Source organism: Pholcus phalangioides, unplaced genomic scaffold (genome assembly GCF_987345545.1).
Source record: "Pholcus phalangioides strain wild (caught in Gottingen) unplaced genomic scaffold, Ppha-v1.0 ptg000022l_1, whole genome shotgun sequence".
Classification (NCBI taxonomy): domain Eukaryota; kingdom Metazoa; phylum Arthropoda; class Arachnida; order Araneae; family Pholcidae; genus Pholcus; species Pholcus phalangioides.
In genome coordinates this window covers 4622095-4642510 of record NW_028301615.1, presented here as the reverse complement: position 1 = coordinate 4642510, position 20416 = coordinate 4622095, and the positions used below count along the sequence as shown (strand labels likewise).

The window sequence follows — 20416 nt, the reverse complement described above, 5'->3', positions numbered from 1 at the left end:
CTACTAGCATTAGGCGACCAGAAGGAAGGTTTGAACGTAAGTTTGACGGGATAAAATGAAAGAAAAAACAGGTTTCTTGATGGCAACATTAAGCTGCAGTAATGTTTCATCTGATGACTTTGCTTTGAGAATGCCTCTCCTGCTCTAGCAAAACAAAGACAAGTTCGAAATCTGTTGACCCCAAGCGAGAAACACAAATTTAAAAAAAAGTGTTATTTTGACAAAAAAAAATTGCTCAGAGTATCAGCACTTGTAAAGAATGAAGATGAGTAACTAAGACAGATGGAACATGATGCTAATGTCAATCACAAATATTAAATCAGTAGTGGTGAAATAGGCAAAATGCCATGTCAGATTTGCATATCTTTTAAGATTGTTAAACTTAGATTAATTTTTTCGACCATTAATTTTGAACAAACTTTGCTGCTGACCATATTTCATTTATCAGGAGGTAAAGAAGTGTCCCTAAGAATTTTTTGGTGGCATGATATTTATTTTTGATACTTTTTTTCATTTTTTGTCGAATTTCGTGGGAATGACCCATATATAGGGTGACCTGGAACTCCATGTACAAACTTGGAGGGGAGGTAGAGAACATCGTTAGGAATCGTCGCATAGGAAAGCATGGTCAGAAATGTCAACCTCAAGGGATAAAGAGACAGTGAGGACGCAATATAGAAAGCAGTATTAAAGTGCTTTATTACCCAAAAAACAGTTCAGTAGTAGCTACAAGCGTCACAGGTGTTGTTGAAAATTCACCCATTGGCATTGATGCACAGATGGCATCTATGTCACATGGATTGCCAAACATTTTCAAAGATCAAACATTTGATTTGGCAGGCGCCTCATCAGAAATCTTTCCCGATAGAAACGTACAGCAGCACGTTCATTTCTGTTAGCTAGATCATACATGAAGTCAATATCGGTCAACTCATAGTTGGTGAAACAATTCATGTTGACTGCACTCAGTCGATGTCTACAATAAGGAACCCGCACGTGTCAACCTTGAGAGGTCACGTACAGTGCCACCTACCCATTTCCAACCATGCTTTCCTATGTGATTATGATTCCTAACAATGTTCTCTACCTCCCCTCCAAGTTTGCACATTGAGTTCCAGGAAACGCATAAATATTTTTTTCAATACAAGTAGTACACATGTCAAAGACTCCTAGATCAACACTATAACTTTACACATTCACTTTGTCTGTCAAGCATTACATGGTCATAACTAATAAGCAGACAGCTTACTTCTGACTGCAAACAAGTCCATCTTAACAAGTCAAATGGCCAAGCTCAAACATGTTTTGGGGTTTCTTATTTTAATGAAAGACAAAATTGAAAAATTTATAAAAGTTTAAGGGGCCCCCCTGTTTGATTTGGGCCTGTTTAAACTCATTATTCATATTGCCAGAGTTATGCTTGTTCTGTACAGTAAAACCTGTCAAGAACCAAGGGACCAAGATTTTTTTCTGTTGAACACAGGTTTCCACTTAATAAGGTTTCAATATATAATGTGTAACAATCTCGTGTGTGATTGAAATAAAATAAAAATAAATTAATCAGAGATAAAATAATTTAAATAAAGAATAAAATAGATAATTAGTCACAACGTTTTTTTTTATAATTACTAAGCATTGTATTTAGATTTTGACAGCATCTGTATAAAATTCCGACCTACACTGCTTTTCTTCTAAAATGACATTTACCTTTTTATAACTTCCTCAAAAATTTTTAATTAGGATGTCAATATTTGTCATGTCAGGATTGGTAATTAATTCCGGCCCTGCATATCATTTGGAAATTCAACCCTTTACACTGATTTCTCCCGTGGAAAAACCTGTTTTTCTGAAAACATCTGTTACCATTTCAGAAAGAAACTGCTTTACTACATATGCCTTATCAAAACCACTGTATCAAGTGCAGAAATGAACTCTCATTCGCAAGCATAGATTGCTTAAAACATTTCGGTGGAGCACTTTACCATTTTGTATGATCCTTTGGTCTATTGTTCGCCGAACATTCAGTGTTGTGTGAAATTTTCCATTAAAGGGTGCATTTTTCCTTTCTCATTTCCACGTTAGACAGGTTCCATTTAATCCAGGTTTTTAAATGTATATTTTGGCATTGAAATCACGGGACCACGTTTTTTTTCTGTTGAAGACAGGTTTCCGTTAAAGACAGGTTTTACTGTATTTTAGTAGTGCTACAACCTGTCTTCCATATTATAAAGTAAAAAGGCCAGATAGCTGATGTAAGTATCATGTTGATGGTCTACCTGCTCTCTGCAGAGAGACTTTTTGAATGGGGGACTGGCCTGCCAGAGACTGAAATTTCTCTGAGGCTTACAGCTCAATACAGGAACAGTGCTCCACCACGTAAAAGGGTGTATATTATACAGTGATTTGGTAGCTAACAACCAGCACCATATGACGAGACCTATTATGGACGAAAGTGTTGCATGAAAACTTTTCAGAATTTTTTGCGTGAAAATGCTCTTACGCTGCTTACCATTGGAACTATCACTTATTTTAGTTTTGAAGTGCTGAAATTTTCTGCCTACAATAAAGATACTGTCAAGATCGGCTGAAGTTGGTTTTCTGTGGTTCCCAACTTCAAGGCGCAAATGCGAGCCGATCTCCCCGTTAAAAAGTCTCGCTACAGGGAGCAACAGTCCTACAACGATAAATCATTCAATCATAACACTTCACTCATAGTTAGAAAAACTGGTGGCAGATGGCAGCACTACACATAAGCATTACAGAGAAACAACAAAAACTTCACGTCAGGTTTCACTACACGTACACGCACATTCCGCATGTACCGATTCGTTGGGGGGTTCCGCGGGGGGGGGGGGTGCTGGCGGGGTGCATGTGTGGTGTAGTAGTAGTAGTAGTAGTAGGTAGGGCCTCCAAAAAATGGTTCGGGGGTCGATGATGTTCTTAAGTCAGCCACCTCGTTGTGCAATTTGCCTGTTGTGGCGTTGTATTTGTATAAAGATACTTTACCAGGTCGTTAATTTTCTACAGAAGAATTCAAGGGAAATTGTACATAAATGTTTGAGTGACTAGCTGAAAACATTCTCCGAAAGAATAGGCAAGCTTGTGGACTGCTGGACCAACTGCATCCAAAAAGGAAGAACATGTATAAAAATTACATACTCGTCCTACCCCATATTTGTATGAATAAATTTTTAAAATAAAGCATGGATCATTTTTGACTTTCATTATAAGAAGAGGTTATGTGGACATTACAGTCGGAATAAGGCAGTTTTGTATTGTGATACAACATCAGTTTTTCCTCCCGTGATATTATCTCTCTTTTTTTTGTTTTGCAGCTACATTTGGAAAACAATAGATTAGATTTACATTCTATTGTTGAAGATGTTGCATCACATTCTGTTCTGTACAGTGTGCCAGGAATCAAGAAAGCTTTCCTCGTAAAGAATTCACATTCTCAGGATACGTCTTCCAAGATGTTGAAAACAGATGGAGTCAATTTCTTAGTGAGACACTTTTATTTCATATATTTTCTTTAAAAAAGTAATCTCTTCTCTCTATGAAAAATATATAAAATTTATTTAGTGACGTAATTATATATATTATAGCTGTTTGTCTTTTTTGCGAGTGATAATTACCTGCATTAGTATTTTATTGTAATCATTCCAATCTCTTCATGTTTCTAAGATGTGTCTGTTGATACAGGTTTAAACTTTTTGGAAGTAGATTAGTTTCTATTATATACTGCTTTCAATACTAAATTGTACCGAGTGGAACATATTTGTTTACAGTTCAGTATAATTTTAAATTTATAATGCAGCGCAATAGTCATGTACTGAATACTCTGTCCTTCCTGAAGCTCAAACATTCATGCCAAATTCATTGTCCCTGGGATAACTTTTGTCTGTTAAGACGACAGGCTGTGATCAAATTGAAAATTTTTACTGCCTCATATCTAATGATGCTTTTATTTTTGAGTGCATTTGACAAGGAGCTAGTACTTTACGATCTGCACAAAAATGTATTCCACACAAGATGTGCCTCTTTCTAGATATATTCGACAAAATCTTGATGCTTTAATGACATTGCCCGAGCACCAACTGTGCTCATACTTACACGTTTCCCCATTCATTATTTAGTTGTAGTTATCAAGTCATTAATAATTTAGAAAAGCACATCACCTGTTGCATGATCGGGAGACCTGCTATGATGGCGAACCTTCAGAAGATAAAAATCTTATACCTTCTTTATGAAAATCCTGTAATTTACTTAAAAATCTGGTAAATCTAATTGTGAATCGTGGTTTGTACTCTCCCAACGAAAAAAAATTCAAGGACTATTCAAGCACTTTTCAAGGTAAAACTTAAAAATTCAAGGACATTTTTTAAAAACGCATTTTTCACATGAATAGGCGCATATTTAATTTTGATTAAAACTTTCAGAGATTACATTTCTACCTACTTTATTTCACATCATCCGTAATGAATAAAAGAGGCCACATACACATATATGTCATACAAAACATATGACACATTGAATAACACAGTTCGTGCCTGTCAATTTCCTCATTGAAACGTAGTTTAGTCTCTAAAAATTGCAATTAATTTTCTTATTTTCTTTTAAAGATTGAAAAAAAGAACTCTTCTAAAGATAGAAAAAGATTAAATTATTTCTTTCATTAATGCTGAAAAAATTTCTTTCGTTAATGCTGGAATAATTTCTTTTATTAATTCTGGAATTTTTTCATCAATTCTAGAATTATTTCTTTCAACAATTCTGGAATTATTTCTTTTATTACATTTGGAATACAGTGAAACCTCGTTAGTGCATCACCCGGTTAACACGTCATTCCACTTACCAGGTCACTTTTTGGAAGTCCCAATTGTCCTCAGGCAGAAATTCGCACAGCTATGGCTCATTCTGTTTAACGAGTCACTCTGTGTACTAAGTCATATTTTTGCTCTCCCAAGAGTGACTCATTAACGAGGTTTTACTGTAATTGCTTTCATCAGTTCTGGATTTGTTTCTTTCGCTAATGCTGAAATTCTATCTTTCATTAATGCTGAATTCTTTTATTGATTCTAAAATTATTTCATTAATTCTAAAATTATTGCTTTATTAATTCTGGAATTATTGCGTTATTAATTTTGGAATTATCTCTCATTAATTTTGGAATTATCTTTCATTAATTCTGTAATTTTTTCTTTCATTAATTCTGGAACTATCTCTCATTAATTTTGGAATTGTATCATCAATACTGAACTTATTTCTTTCATTTACTGTTTTAAACTCCTTTAAACAACTATGGATGCCATTAGAAAATAACGGAGATGCGCAGACATTCAACCCATCACGTGATCTTCCAAGGAATCAAGGAATGATGTAGACCACTGACGTCATACCAGCGCCAGTACTAGAGGGCACAGGGGGGGGGGGGCAACTAGGGGGATATACTGCTCCGGGTGGCAATTTTTAGGTGAACACCGTTATAAAATTATCGAATTCGGAATTGGGGGGGGGCGGCAAGACAATACAAAAATCCTAGTTATGGCCCTGCCTCATACTCCCTCCTTTAATATAAGGTCAAGGGATTTCAGCGCCGATTCACCCATTGAAGCACAGCTTGCATTCGGTGCAGAATTTTTGTCTGGCTCACTCAGCAACCAATCTTGATAGAAGGGATTTTTCAGCCACAAGTAATTAAAAGTACACACACTTGTTACTCATTTTTTGTTTTCTTTCTTTAAAGAATCTTATACAACCTTAGACAGCATGGGCGGAGATACGGGGGGGGGGGATGTGAAGTTGACTGATCTAATGTATATATGCATATATGAATTGACATCATCATCGTGTCCCCCCCCCCCCCCCAGCCTTCCAAGTCAATCTCCGCCTATAGTTGACAGTAATCAGAGGAAGCGAAAGGCTGAAATTATATGGGCGGAGATACAGTGGAGGGGGGGGGCAGCGTGAAAGGTGAAGTTGACTGATCTAATGTATATATGCATACGGGGTGATTATAAAAAAACTATCCCGACATATGGGCCCCTAACTATCATACCATTCACAGAAACTGAATGAAATTTTGGCATAAGGTATTTTGAGGTATGCGCTCAAGAATGATATGGAAAACAACAGTGTCACTCTAACAGTTACGGTTACAGTGAGAAAATTTCGAAAATATCAAATGGCAACACTTGTATTGGAATGCGATCTCCATACTGAAAAACACTAAATAGCATTGGAATGGCACCTGTAGCATGAAAATCCCTGGAGCTAGGCAAGGAAAAAGTAAAAAGGACTTTGCCGTGCACCAGAGCATTAATGTTTGTTTCATTCGTCACACCGTTTCTTCGGCTGAGATCCCAGCCTGATTAGTCCTCCACAAGGTCATGTGGAAAATTTGTGAAACACAATAAAATGCTTTATTTTATGCTGCTTCTCTGTCCTTATTGGTTGTCCTCACTTTTAGCCTATCTACTGCCGGTGATTTTCATGCTACAGTTGCCGTTCGAACGCTATTTAGGGTTTTTCACAATGGAGATCACATTCCAATACAAAAAACTTGGTGTTGCCATTTGATATTTTCGAAATTTTCTCACTGTAACTGTTAGAGTGACACTGTTGTTTTCCATATCATTCTTGAGCGCATACATCAAAATACCTTATGCCAAAATTTCATTCAGTTTCTGTGAATGGTATGATAGTTAGGGGCCCACGTGTCGGGATAGCTTTTTTATAATCACCCTGTATATGAATTAATATCATCATCGTGCCCCCCCCCCCAGACTTCCAAGTCTATCTCCGCCTATGGTTGACAGTAATCAGAGGAAGCTTTGCTCACTTACGGACCGAAAGGCTGAAATTATTTCGGCAAAAATTATGAAACTTTTTTTTCTAAGATATTGATTTCTCAAGTCCTCCAGAAAAAATACCTAGTACAAAAGTTGAATGACTTCTAATGACTCCAAATACGTCTACATACGATCACGGGATACATGCTACCATAAAGCGGGTTTTCCTAGAAGTGGGTTGTTGCAATACCTTCTAGAGCAGAAGGACTTCTACTCTAGAAGGAGGTATTGGTTGTTGGGGGCCAGAGCTTGCCGACTGAGCTGAAGGAAAAAAACAATGATTGAAAGTTCAGTTTGAACTCTAGCTTTTATCCCATAAAAGTTGCAAGGAAAAAAAACAAGATCATTTACGATCATAAAAAAAATAAATAAAACAGCCGACAAATAACAACCGCGGCGATCTCAGGGAAAAAAAAAACAATCTCGACATACACGTGGAATACAGTATAAAGCCGAGCTCCCATGAGGGTGAGAGCACATCACCGGCAATTTACATATTGCTTCGGGCCGAGCGGGTCCATGTGCACAGATATTCTCCGTGCACGAATAAAAGGGGGGGGGGGAAACATTCCAACATAGGTTTTTGGTGCCGCGCATGAAGCGAACTGGATCATTTCGCAGAAATGTGTTACGTAATCACACTACGCATTTGTGTATTCCTACCATGGCGCATCAGCTACTCTGTCATCTGCATGCCCCGGTTTGAAGGGAAGCATAGAGCTCGATGAAGGGAAGTGAAAGAAAACAAAAATGAAACGCATTTGACTCCTCCAGAAGCAGTCGGCCAATCATGCCCGACGTAAAACACTGCCATGAGGCTTGTTGCGTTCTCTAGGAAAACAGTCGAACTTGTATTCTTATTATTGGTGAGTGGACAGCGTGTCACGCTGGGCGATTCACTTTGCACGCGGCACAGAAAACCTGCTCCTAAGAAAACCTGGCTTTATAATAATGGGGGAAAACGTGCTTTAAATCCAATTATCCAGGGTTATTGGCTACTAAGGCCTGTGCTTTGCACTTTTTTAAGGACGTCACTTACGGAGTAAAAAAAAAAGTGGCGAAAACTATTTCAGAAAACACAAATTTTTCAAGGACTCTCACAGAATTCTTAAAAAAAATTTCTTTTTCAAGGACTCTTATGGATTTTCAAGGCCTTGAAAATTAACTTTTTTTTCCAAGGTTTTCAAGGACCGTACGAACCATGTGAATGTTAAAAAAAAATCTATGGCCATTATAAGCACCAAAATAGGATAGTAAGACGTAAGATGACCATATTACCCATATTTTATGAAACTGTCATATTTTTTGTTATCATTTGGTGTCTTACTATTTGGTGCTATTTTATTATTGTTTGTGGGCATTTCTGTTATGTTTTACGTTTTTTCGGTGAAATCATTTTAATGAAACAAGATTTATAGTAGCACTCATTTTCAGCAATAAATTTTATAAGAAACTTTGTGGGAAAAAAGCAACTTTGACCACAAATTTCGATGTCCCTTATTTTCTTGTATATAGATCCCAATTTCCCGTAATTTTCACTATGAAATACAGTTGTATAGTATCATAAAGAGAAAATGTGGTGATTGAATATCAGCCACTTTATGATCAAAGACATATAAAAAATGCTTTCAAAGTGAAGGGTCCACTGTGTTTGGATGCCTTTATTCATCATTCATACAGGCTATCACACATGGATTTCAGGTGTTGCAATATTGCAAGAGTTTTTTCATGAAATGGGTATGAGGGTTGCTTTCTAAAGGAAAAAACAGTGGAAAAAAAGCAAAAGCTATATTTATTTTCTTAATTATTTTGAAGTTTTCATTCTTTCTGTGTTATCATAATAATTTAAAACTGACAATATGAATATGTATATAACCTGGATGCCCTGTAAACCTAGAGAAATCTGACATTGCCTGACTAAATCCAGAAAGTTAACAGCTCTGGATTGGGTAAGGGTTTACATAGCGTGAAATCTTCAAAAACTTTTTTGTGTTACTCTCTGGAAAATGATTCTGAGGTAGAAATGAAATTATCTGGCCCAAGTGACTGTTACTGATTGAATTAATTTTGATCGACAGGAAAATTCAGCTCTTGACGGTGTTTTATGTTAGTGCACGCACTTATATCAATGAAAATGATATAGACGCATGGTAAATATGGTAAATTCTCGGTTAATAACCCAAAATTGATTATTTAGAGTTTGCCTGATTTTACTGTCCACTATCATCCAAAGTGTTTACTAACGTGGCTAGCCCTATTCCATGGAATCGGGGATCAGAAAGAGTTCTTTAATGGGAGGTTCTACTGTATTTCATATTAATTGATTATCATTATTTCAGTCCGATTTGCACATGTATATATATATATATTGTTTTTATTAACAATTCATATCAGTCTTTTTAATTTATTCTGAGATTATTATTGAACCTCGCTTTTCCTGGCAATGAATGGACAAGACCTCTAATATTGAGGAAACTGGTATCTCCTTCCCCCCCCCCCCGCGAGTTTTACGACATGCCGACTAATCCGAGGAATACAGTTAGAAGGTAATAATAAAAAATAATCTGAAACTTTATAATCCTCTAAATCTTTCATTGCATTATTATAATTTTTGTCAGGAAATTTTCAAGTATGATGACATCCTGGACATGCAACAAGTATACAGCAATGATATCCATGCCATCTCAAAAATTTATGGTATTGAAGCTGCTTCAAGAGTCATCGTGAAGGTATATCATATTTTATTGTATTTATGTATTGCATTTGTATGTACATCACAGCACTTTCATTATCGTCTGTTCTTTTATTAGTATTTTAATCAGCATTAATCTATCGCTATTAGTTTGAATAGCTATAATATAGAGAAATCATATGACATTAATTCACATTAAAATTCATCATTAGGAAATAAAGAATGTTTTTGCAACTTATGGAATCGAAGTAGATCCTCGGCATTTACTCCTGATTTCTGATTACATGACATTTGATGGGACTTACAAACCTTGTAATCGAATAGGAATGTCAAATAGTGCTTCTCCCCTCCAACAGATGTCGTTTGAAACCACTATGAATTTTTTGCAGTCTGCTGCTTTATCAGGTATGGTGTGTGATGTGTAAAGATGCATATTTTTCTGTGTTAAAGAGGAGTGTTTTTTTTCTTCTCTCCAATTTGCATATTTTCTCTTAAGTGATTTTTGAACTGTGACTTCTAGAATCTAACCTTTACTTAGAAAAGTGGCTGAATCCAAAAAAAAATAAATTTCTGTGGGGATGTCAACATTTGGTATCCATTTTAAAATGGGGAGGAGCACCCCAAAAACAATCAAAAATGAAAATATTTTGTAAAAAAACCTAGAGAAAATTTTTTTTGCACTATATTTTTTTATTCCCGTTAATTTAAAATGCTTTCTGTAAGTAACTCGAATTTCTGTGGAAGAAAATCTCTACCCCCCTCCCCCAATTTTGATCATTTGTGTTCACCCGTTTACAAGGTGCTTTCTTTAAATATGTATTACAGCAGAAAAAATGATAAAGTAAACAAATAAATGCTAGAGAATTTCTTTAAAAAAAATTCATATTTCTTTGCTCAGCAACGAGTTTTCATTTGCACTGAGTGATAATGCTATGACTAAACTTTTAAGTAATTTATTTTGTAATACTTTTTTTATTGTAATTTATTTTTTATTTCTTTTCTTTTGATTTCTTAAGCAACTTGGAAATAAGGCTCCAGTTGCATTTTGGAAATTTGCTGAAAGGTGTAATTTTCATTATACATTGGTCAATTGCCATTCAATACACTGTTGCAATACACAATTCAATCGTACAAATTCTTTGTCAGACATTGCATCTACAGAAATTTCCAAATTGAAATAATCATCCACTAACACTCGCCCGCATCACCATTGCTGCTGAATGAGAGGGTTTTAGTTCTCATTCAAAATTGTCTTTTCCACATGATCCACATTATCGTTCTTGAAGGATATCGTTGCAAAAACTTCCCTTTTATCGTTGATAATGAGTGTTCGCAGGCTACTTTGCAGATTAAAGGATAGAATGCTTGCTGAGGGCAAGTAGATGGTTAACCCCCAGGATAAAGGAGCTTCCCAATGCATGCTGTATATACACAGTATACTAATAATTATTAGTTTATTTATTAAATGGTTACTGTTATTAACACGCTGTTAACCAGTCACGAGATAACTCATGTTTTTACACTTATACGTAGCCGTATGTGAGTGACCTTTGTAATAAAAAACTGGTCTGTAATGTGTTAAGTGCCTTATCAAAAACAACTGCATTGATTATCAATACATAGATACTAATTGTTCTTACCACGTCCTGGTAAATTCTCAACCCTGCCCAACTACCAACATCGAGCAGAAATCTGTCGGTAGTACAACAGCTTATTTTCACGAGTGGTAAAATTTACTTTGACTTACGTCATTGGTCTTGGGACAAATTACTGTACAGCAGTGGTTCCCTAACTTTTGCCTCCCTCTGCTCTCCATAATAGTTTAGTTGATATTTTAACCAGGGCTTGACAAATCATAAAAATATTTAGGTGATAGCCAAATTTCTTAGAAGCCAAGCATGGTATTTGCCCAAGAAAAACTGTTCTAAATAATGTTTCTTTTACTTTTCCCCTGTTGAAATATATTGCGCAACAAAGTCACAAACTTCTGTGTTACTATTAGACTGCAATCTAGAAATTTACTCAAATTTAGCAATCGCGTTTACAAAATTTTAGATGCCAATAATGATTTTCTAGTTGCTGTAGCAACAACCTGTCACCTCTGAATTTAGTTAATTAAAAACCAATTTCAAAAGCGCACAAATGAATACTGTTGAATCCCATTTGAACAAATATTGCTATAGCGAAAAGCTCGTTGTAACGGAAATGTTTTCTAATCCTTAAATAAGTTTGCATAAGAACAATGTGTTGCAAATTCCAATATTACAAAATGAGAAATTCTTTATATCTTATTTTTATTATCTAGAACATAAATACATTGTTTCTTTGGATTCAAAGTCTGCTACAAAAAAATTGTTATAACGAATGTTAAAGTTCATAAAATCAGAAATTCCTTTATAACAAAATTTTGTGATAACGAAAGTGATTTCTTTGGTGACTTCGAGATCGGGTATAGGGATTGAACTATATCTCCAGCACACGATGATGCTCCCATAGAAGCTGCAACGAACTCTTTGAGAAAACACTGCTGTACAGGGTATTACTGTAATCAGTTATAGAAGTAATAAATATACAGTGAAACTCTTATATAATGATATCACAATCTACAACGCGATTATATTCCTTTATAATGACGTGTTTCTTTGGTTCCTTGAGTATAGTTACATAGGCGAATCACTGTATATTTATAAAGTTATATCTTATTTTTATTTAAATTTTGATCATTCTAGTGCATCATGACTTTAATACTTCTATGTTTGCAGGATCAGTAGAACAACTGAGGTCACCATCATCACGAATTATTGTTGGAAAGTTAGTTTCCAGTGGAACAGGCATCTTTGATTTGTGGCTTAAAATGCAAAACACAAACTCTAAAACTGTGGTGCAAACCTAAAATCGACATGTAAATTTATGGAAATTTTTCTTTTCAATAAATGAGAAATATATGTCAGTTCTTTTTTCAATTTTATATGTTATGCAATGCTTGAATTCTGACAATTTTCTATAGTATTCTACTGGGGAAAAAATGATTGCTAAACTGCACCTTTGTGATCAGATAACACATGTAATCGTCATGTATTCAAAAATCTCATCCATCAACAAAAACAGAGTTCCTTGTGGTTGTGTGGCAGCATATTTTGAAATGAAATACAGTAGATTTTACTTAACTGCTCATCTGAGTTTTTAATTCTCAAATAAATGGTATTTAAAGAGGTAACTGGTTTGGTTTTTCCTTTTTCTTTGAAAACTATGTAGCCAGAAGGTACCCAGACCACACCACTTTGTGAGGATATCTGCAATTTTCCTCACGGACATGTGTACCTCTAGAACATCTTTTATGCAATAAATATTCAATTATAAAAATAAATTGTCAAAATTACAAGATGGCAATCAATTAAAATATTTAATTACTTGTATAAAGATTCATTACAATGTTGATTGGTGTACTGAACGTCCTGTCATGCTGATTGAATGATTGCTAATTTTTAATCTAATTTGAAATCATCTATATGCATTAATTGTCAGTGATTATTCAATAGTCAGTGTCAGGAATCAACATTAGAATGCAGTTATCAAACAGCATAAAAACCGTTCTACCCACATTTAATGCTGTTCTTTCTCAAATTTCCTATTTTTTGAATTTGAATATCTGTGAGTATTGCACTTGGAAAACTGAAATATTTTTTTTTGATGTCATCAGAGAAGAGAGTGGGCAACAACTTTCTAGTTGGGTTCTTGAGCTCATAGGGAACACATAAAAATTTACACTTTTTATTTTGTGACACACTGTATTTCCACTCTCACAACTGCTGCAGACGATGAGAAAAGGCTGTGCTAGCACTTACAGGACACCCTGTATATATGTGTGTGTGTGTGGGAAGTAAATGGCACCATGCTACAAAAAAATTTTTTACAGGAGAGCGACCAGCGCATGGTCACTCATTTTGGTTTACTCAAATAACCCATGTTTCACTTACAAGTTGAATGGTATTACTATCCCGGATGCAACCAGGGACACCGATTTAGCAATTCTCATTGACGAGCGGCTTGGATTTTCTGAACATTGTTCAACAGTGGTTAAAAAATCAGATAGAATGTTCAGTTTCATTCTTATAAAAGTGCCTTCACACTCTGCCTTTCTGAGGCTTGATTCGTCCTGGAATGGGTTATGCTGTAAAGTTTTGGAGACCATACCTACCTACATAGAGGGACAAGTCTATGTGAGTGACCATACACTTATCAATGTCACAATCATATTCCGGTTCGTCTGGAACCTCTCCTTATGGTTTGGATTCTTGACTGCCTTCATTAGCTTTGTCATCTGCAAATTTGCTAATAATCCCATCGATATCCTGAGTTTATAAAAAATGAGAAAAGGATGGGCCCAAAGACACTGTCTTGAGGGACTTCACTTGTGACGCCTGTTCAATCAGAAAATTCCCAGTTCATCATATAACCTGTTATGACCTATCTCGCAGCAACCATGATTCCATCCAATTCAACAAGTTGCCCCAATCTCATGTAAACCCTTTAAGAGTTTACCTGATTGAATGCTTTCTGGAAATCAAGATAAAATATATCAACATTTTTTGCCTTAGCCTTAGTTTCCCAAAGGCTTAGTCGCGTGATCATAGAAACAAAGGAGGTTGGTTACATGTGACTTCCCTTTCTTAAACTCATGCTGGTTTTCTGACATGTTATTCTTGTCTTATCTATTTTTCCAATTGCATTTGAATAATAATTTCCAAAATTTTTGAGAGTGCGTCAAATTCACTGGACGAGAATTCAACACAGCTACTGTACTATACTTTTTAAATATTGGATAATCAGCAAGCTTCCAATCCCTTGGGACAACATTCTCAGCAACACAAATCTGTGTAACTGTTCCCCAACAGTTTATTAGCACATTCTCTAAGGACCCTGGGATAAATATCTAGTCCTAGTATGTGTTTTGCTTGCATACATTTTTTTAGAACATTTTAGGGGACTTCTATTTGAATATTGTCAAGGACTTTATAATGCTATGAAACACCCATACTTTGAATATCACCTTCCCTATTAAAAACTGATGCAAGAAAGTCATCAAACGCACCACACATGCCTACATTGCTCTCTACCCTCCTTTCGATAGGGGGCCAACTATCTCCTTACATCCATTATTGCATATCAAAAAAATGATTTTGGGTCAAAGCCAGTGTTATCTGCCAACCTAGATTCAACTTCCTAATCACCTTCAATGTCCTTTTTTCAGTATGATGCCAGGTCACCCACTCCACTTTTATATATACTCTAAACGCCCTCTTGTTTTCAAGATAAAAATTACTCGTGTTTTTCCTTGAACCAGAGGGGGTGTGATAAACGTGCTTTTCATGAGAAAAAGTTTGATGTCATGCAAGACAGAGGAAGGTTTCGCCTTAAATTTTTCCCATTAACTTACTGCAATAACTCCCACTATCCTTTCTCTGAAGACCAAAATGGGTTTAAAAAAAGAGAACCATTCTCTTCTGCTATCAGCTTTACCCGAAGAAAAGTTACGAAGAAAACTAATGACAAAATGATCACTAGAAAACTCATCCCCCCGCTGAAAAATGTTCAACATGATCCTGTGAACTTTGTGAGAAGTAAATTATTGAGTACTCATATTCATCTCTAGCCAATATTTTCTCCCAATCAATACCCAAAAAATTGAAATCTCTTAATCTGACAACCCTCTTATGCTTACACATGTAGGAAATTTCCTCGTAAAGTTTGATGATGTAGTTTGGATCCCTATTCAGTGGATTGTAACAAATTTGAATCTCGTAATAAAAAGCTCACAATCATTAAAAAAATTTAGTTTTTTTCCAGGCTGTATCTATCTTGAATGAATCAATCGTGAATCAATCACTCAATATTGAAGGGGGGAAAAAGTATTTTAAACGTTGTGTGTGTGAAATAAGAATAAATAATTGAGAATAATAATAATCAAAAAATGAAATTTCATCACTTAAAATGAACTATTTTATTCTACATATTTTACATATGTACATTGGCCCATAATTCAAAGGCAAGAAGGGTACCACCAGTTGTCCATATTTACAGGTTTCGCTGAATTTGAACATTTCTTTCAAGACATAAAATATTTTAGTCAGATCCTTCACAACAAATTCATAGCTACTATCATTGCACAGTTTGTTCAGGGCCATATGAACAACTCCATCATTTTGCATGGGAGACAAAGTACATGTAGAATATACCAGTGAACCTCCAGGTTTCAAAGCTTTCAGAGCATTACTAAAATAACAAATATTATACAAATATAAAGAACAATATCATTACCATTTTGTGAATTATCAAAACAACATTGACGAGAAATATATTGAAGCTAATATCTATATTGTGTAACTTTCCCCCACTTTTAACACAAATACTAAAATTCAAAATGTTTGGCACACATTCCAATAAACAGTAGGCATTTACAATTCACTACAGGTAATATTTACTTGATGTGCAGTCTGAACAAAAAGAATGTAATCTTATATATAAATGTGAAAGTATGTATGTTCTTTATACAAATCTACAGTTTTGCATATATACCAAGTAGGATTGAACCGTAGGCTACTTTAAAAGTCCGTCAGAGCTGGGCAAATGCCCTAAATGGACGAAAAACTGTCTGGCAACAATGGTTTTGGGGCCTCAACAATTACTTTCAGAACGTTTACTTTGGTTACCATGGTTTCCAACAATGTGTTTCAGACTTGTATATATGCTTTTACAATGGTTTGTCACACCTTTAACTCTGTTATTATGACAGTTTATTCCTTTATAACGGTTTGTAACTTTTCCAATCCTCCCAGGAATTGAAGAAAACCCGGGAAGAGCACCGGGTATTTCTGCTAGTCTATATACAGGGTATCTTATAAGTGCTAATGTGGCCTTTATCTCATCAACCGCCCATCGTAGAGGTACAGTTTCAATTTAAAGCTTTTTAATGCTTAAAAGGCGTTTGAATAATATTCGCTGCACAAGCTGGACGTATGACGTCGCTAACAACAGAGAACAACAACTACGATGACAAAATTGGGAATAAAAATGTTTAATGCCAGCTGATGAACTCAATGCTTGCCTCAAATCATCAACACTCTGGCACAAAGTTAAAAATCATCATTATCCACCAACAAGCGAGTTCAACTGCAAAATGACTCGGCACTGCAATCATTTTCACGTCAGTTGATCAAACTTGGCAATGGAAGAATTTCCGTAGACCGAAGCACTGGACTGATTACGTTCCCAAATGGATTTTGCCAGTTGCTAAACTCAGTTCAAGAACTCGCAGACAGTCTTCCCAAACATTGAACAAAATCACCGAAACCATGAGCGGCTTTGTGAGAGAGCGATTCCGGCATAGAAAAATGACAGTGTGAACAAGATCAACGAAAAAATCCTAAAAATTATTCCGGGAGACTCCACATCTTAAAATCGGTTGACACTGTCACAGACTCAGCGCAGACATTTCTGTATCCTGCAGAATTTCTGAACTCTCTTAATATTCCGGGTATGTCACCATACAACTTGACCCTCAAAGTCAGAGCACCTAGAAATTTGGAGACACAGAGACCATGAAATCAATTACCATGAAGAAATTGCATCATTGAAGCAACGATTCTAACTGGATGTGCCAAAGGAGAAGACGTCTTCATTCCACGTATTCCAATTATCACTGAAGAAATGTCATTCACTTTAAAGCGATAACAGTTCCCAATTCGTTCAACTTTTGCCATGACAATCAACAAAGCGCAAGGCCAGTCGTTAGCAGTGGCAGGTATCAACCTACTTGAGCCCTGTATTTCTCACGGCCAGCTTTTCGTCGCCTGTTGGCGTGTTAGTAATCCCAAAAATTTGTACATCTACACACCAGATGGAAAAACAAAAAAATATTGTGTATTCACAAGCGATTGCCTGAATATTTTAATTAAAATATTTAAAAGTAAAAGTAATTTTTTCTTAATTGATGCAGAATTTTTTTTGATTAAAAAATAATACTTATATAAATTTTTTATGTGGCGGGCAACTTCGCCGGGTATCAGCTAGTAAATAATAAAAAGACAAATACAGCGATATATTGACTTGAAAGTTTATTTTCTCACCAATAGAGCATTGCGGGACAAATTTTTCTTTGTGAAAATCGGGAAATCTTTCATTTGTTCTACATTTCTATACTATTGGTTACACCCCAGGCTATCACTAACAAAATGCCAGTCTCCTGCAGTTCTTCTAGATTAAATCCTTCAATCATTAAACTGTTTCGATCTCTTTATAGGCAACTGATACAATATTATCAATTTTTATACAATACATTCCGCTTCATGTGATATAATTAATATTTATAATTTCTGATAACAATGAGTGATTAATAACTGTACCCAAAAAAATAACCTAGGTTGTAAGTACAATCCTGACATGTCCCATTTGGTCAAATGGGATGTATGAAAACTGAACTGTTTTTCTTTGTCACCACATAACTGGTTTCAAGATGTTAAATCATGGAGTTTTTCTTTTTTTCATTTTCCAAAATGAAATTTTTTTCCCTTTCGAGCTGAAACCCTCATTTCAGAAATTGTGAGTAATTAAAATGGAACTGTCTAATGTGTGTATTGCGAAATTACGGTACTTTTTATACTGTACGATATGTGTCAGATTTTTCGAGGTGGTCTTCTGGCCAAGGAACTGACCATGAACTGGAAAGACTTTACCTTACACACGGGTCATTACATTTCAAATCACCCGGCAAAATGCCAAAATGACACCCATAGTCTCAGATTTCAATGATTTTTTTTTATTTGTTGCATTTACCATCCTTATTAACCGTGTGAAATATTATTTGCATATCTCTAAAACTTTTTGAGAAAAAAAATGTTGAAATTTATCAAAAACTGATGCAGATGACTTTTCCGAGACTCAATTTTTAAGCGGCATTGTTTGGAGAAAATAAATCATAACTTTTTCAATTTTCAGTATATTCAAGTGAAATTTTCACTAAAGTGTTCACAAAAACATACAAAATATGAATAAAAATAATTCATACACTTACATTTGAAATTTGCATGCAAAAAAATTATGTAAACTTTGTTTTTGTGGAATTTTTCATTAGAAAAAATACAATTTTTCAAACTTATTTTTAGACCAGAAGCACAGCAGTAACCAAAACAACTTTTATTTTAAATTTCTCCTAAATATATGAAGTAAAATACTGGAGAAAAAAAATAATGGTTTTTTGACCGCTAATATGTTTATTCTGGCTTGCAACACAAAATTCATCGAAATAAAACTGGATCGTTCCGATTTCAAATCATTCAACTAGATACTGAAATGCAACCCATCATCCCGGCCTCCAATCATTATTTTTTGTTTAATGCTTCTACCATGCTTGTTGACCATGCAAAGTTTGATGTACATATCTTAAAAACTTTTTGAGAAAAAAAATGTTTTCTAACCTCACAAATGACGTCTCTTAGGCTAACCCCATTCAAGCAATATTATTTGTGAAAATATATCATAACTTTGCAGATTTTCAATACATTCAAATGAAATTTCCACTAAAATGCTCACAAAAAAATGTAGATTATGACTAGGAAAGAAAATTTAAACCTTTGCATTAACAAATTAGATTGCAAAAAAATTGTTGAAATTTAATTTGATTCTTTTTATAATAAAAACACAATGGCTCACCTTTGCTTTTTCATTTACAAAAGCTCTCCTGCTTTTCGCACAGCATATTCAGTGACATTGAACTCTTCAGATTTTTTTCCTTGTTCCCCTTTCTTAAAGCAGGGGCCAGAGTTAAAATTTACAGTTTTCCCCTTGTTGTGATGGTTAAATTGAGTCTTATTTCTAATTAACTTTATCAAAATAATCATATCATTTGCTTTCTGTTTAATATCTTCATTAAATGTGCTTTGAGATTCATTTTCTGGTAATTTTTCAAAAACTTTACAAACATTTGATTTTAAAGTGTTGCAAGCAGATTCAACTTTTCTTTTGGCATTGTTTGACTTGCACTGTGGAGCTACCCTATGAAGTTTAATTGGTGACTCTTCTATGTTTTGTAGAGATGAATTTATTTCTTCAAGTGCTTCTTGTTTAATAATTGACATTTTTCCAAGTTACTTCTCTACATTACTATCACTGTTCATCTCTTCACAGTATTCAGTTTCTTCACCTAATTTATTGTTGTTTATATTCACTGTCCCTACAGGCATGGCATATTTTTTGCCCTGGAATTGATTTTGTACAACCATTTATTTCATTTATACATGAAAAATACAAGTTTACTATCCTTAAACCTTTTGTTATTTTTTTCTTATGACATTTTAAAGGATTAAAGCATACTTTCGGATATATTTCATAAACTTTGAGAAAAAAAAGCTCTATGATGCTTAAACTAAAATATTTAGCTCAAATGGGAATTGTGTTATCATAAGAAAAATTTGCTAACCCTGGAGTAGGCTACTTTATGGAGCACATTCTGCATTCTGTCTTCAGCAAGATCATAATTGAGACTTGCATCATTTGATGGGGGGGGGGGGAAAGCAGTTTAGTTCGGTGTTTTTCTTTTCTTCAAGGAAGGACTTTAAAGGTTCAAGGTCGCTAATTTTCTCTCTCCCTTCATTGAACTACGATCGTTAGCTCCCTTCCCGTAGAACCAAAGCCTTCAGAGCATCTTCACGATACCGATTGTTGGATTAATATCGGTGTTGTGTAAAACAATCCCCTTTTTAGACCTCGAAAGTTATTAAAAAGTTTGTCTCGAGTCTTTGTTATGACCGCAATAGGAGAGGGCGGGGTCTGGTTCCATGGGTGTTGAACGAGGAAGGGTGCCGAGTTTACTCTTTTT

General features: G+C 35.0%; 2 protein-coding genes across 3 annotated transcripts in view; one reads left to right on the top strand and one right to left on the bottom strand.

The window, feature by feature from the left end:
- The window catches only part of Polr1A (RNA polymerase I subunit RpI1), a 553279-nt gene extending 540786 nt beyond the window's left edge, over positions 1-12493 (top strand). Inside the window, exons 29-32 of the mRNA XM_089249700.1 lie at positions 3336-3503; positions 9470-9580; positions 9756-9948; positions 12306-12493. Coding sequence (XP_089105826.1) covers positions 3336-3503; positions 9470-9580; positions 9756-9948; positions 12306-12436 — 603 coding nt within the window. The 3' untranslated portion in view covers positions 12437-12493. The remainder of the gene's footprint in view (positions 1-3335; positions 3504-9469; positions 9581-9755; positions 9949-12305) is intronic.
- A 3036-nt stretch (positions 12494-15529) lies between these two features.
- Positions 15530-20416, bottom strand: part of l(2)10685 (5-methylcytosine rRNA methyltransferase l(2)10685) — an 86087-nt gene continuing 81200 nt past the window's right edge. For both annotated transcript variants that reach the window (XM_089249347.1, XM_089249348.1), the window contains one exon: positions 15530-15816. In XM_089249347.1, coding sequence (XP_089105473.1) covers positions 15540-15816 — 277 coding nt within the window. In that variant the 3' untranslated portion in view covers positions 15530-15539. The remainder of the gene's footprint in view (positions 15817-20416) is intronic.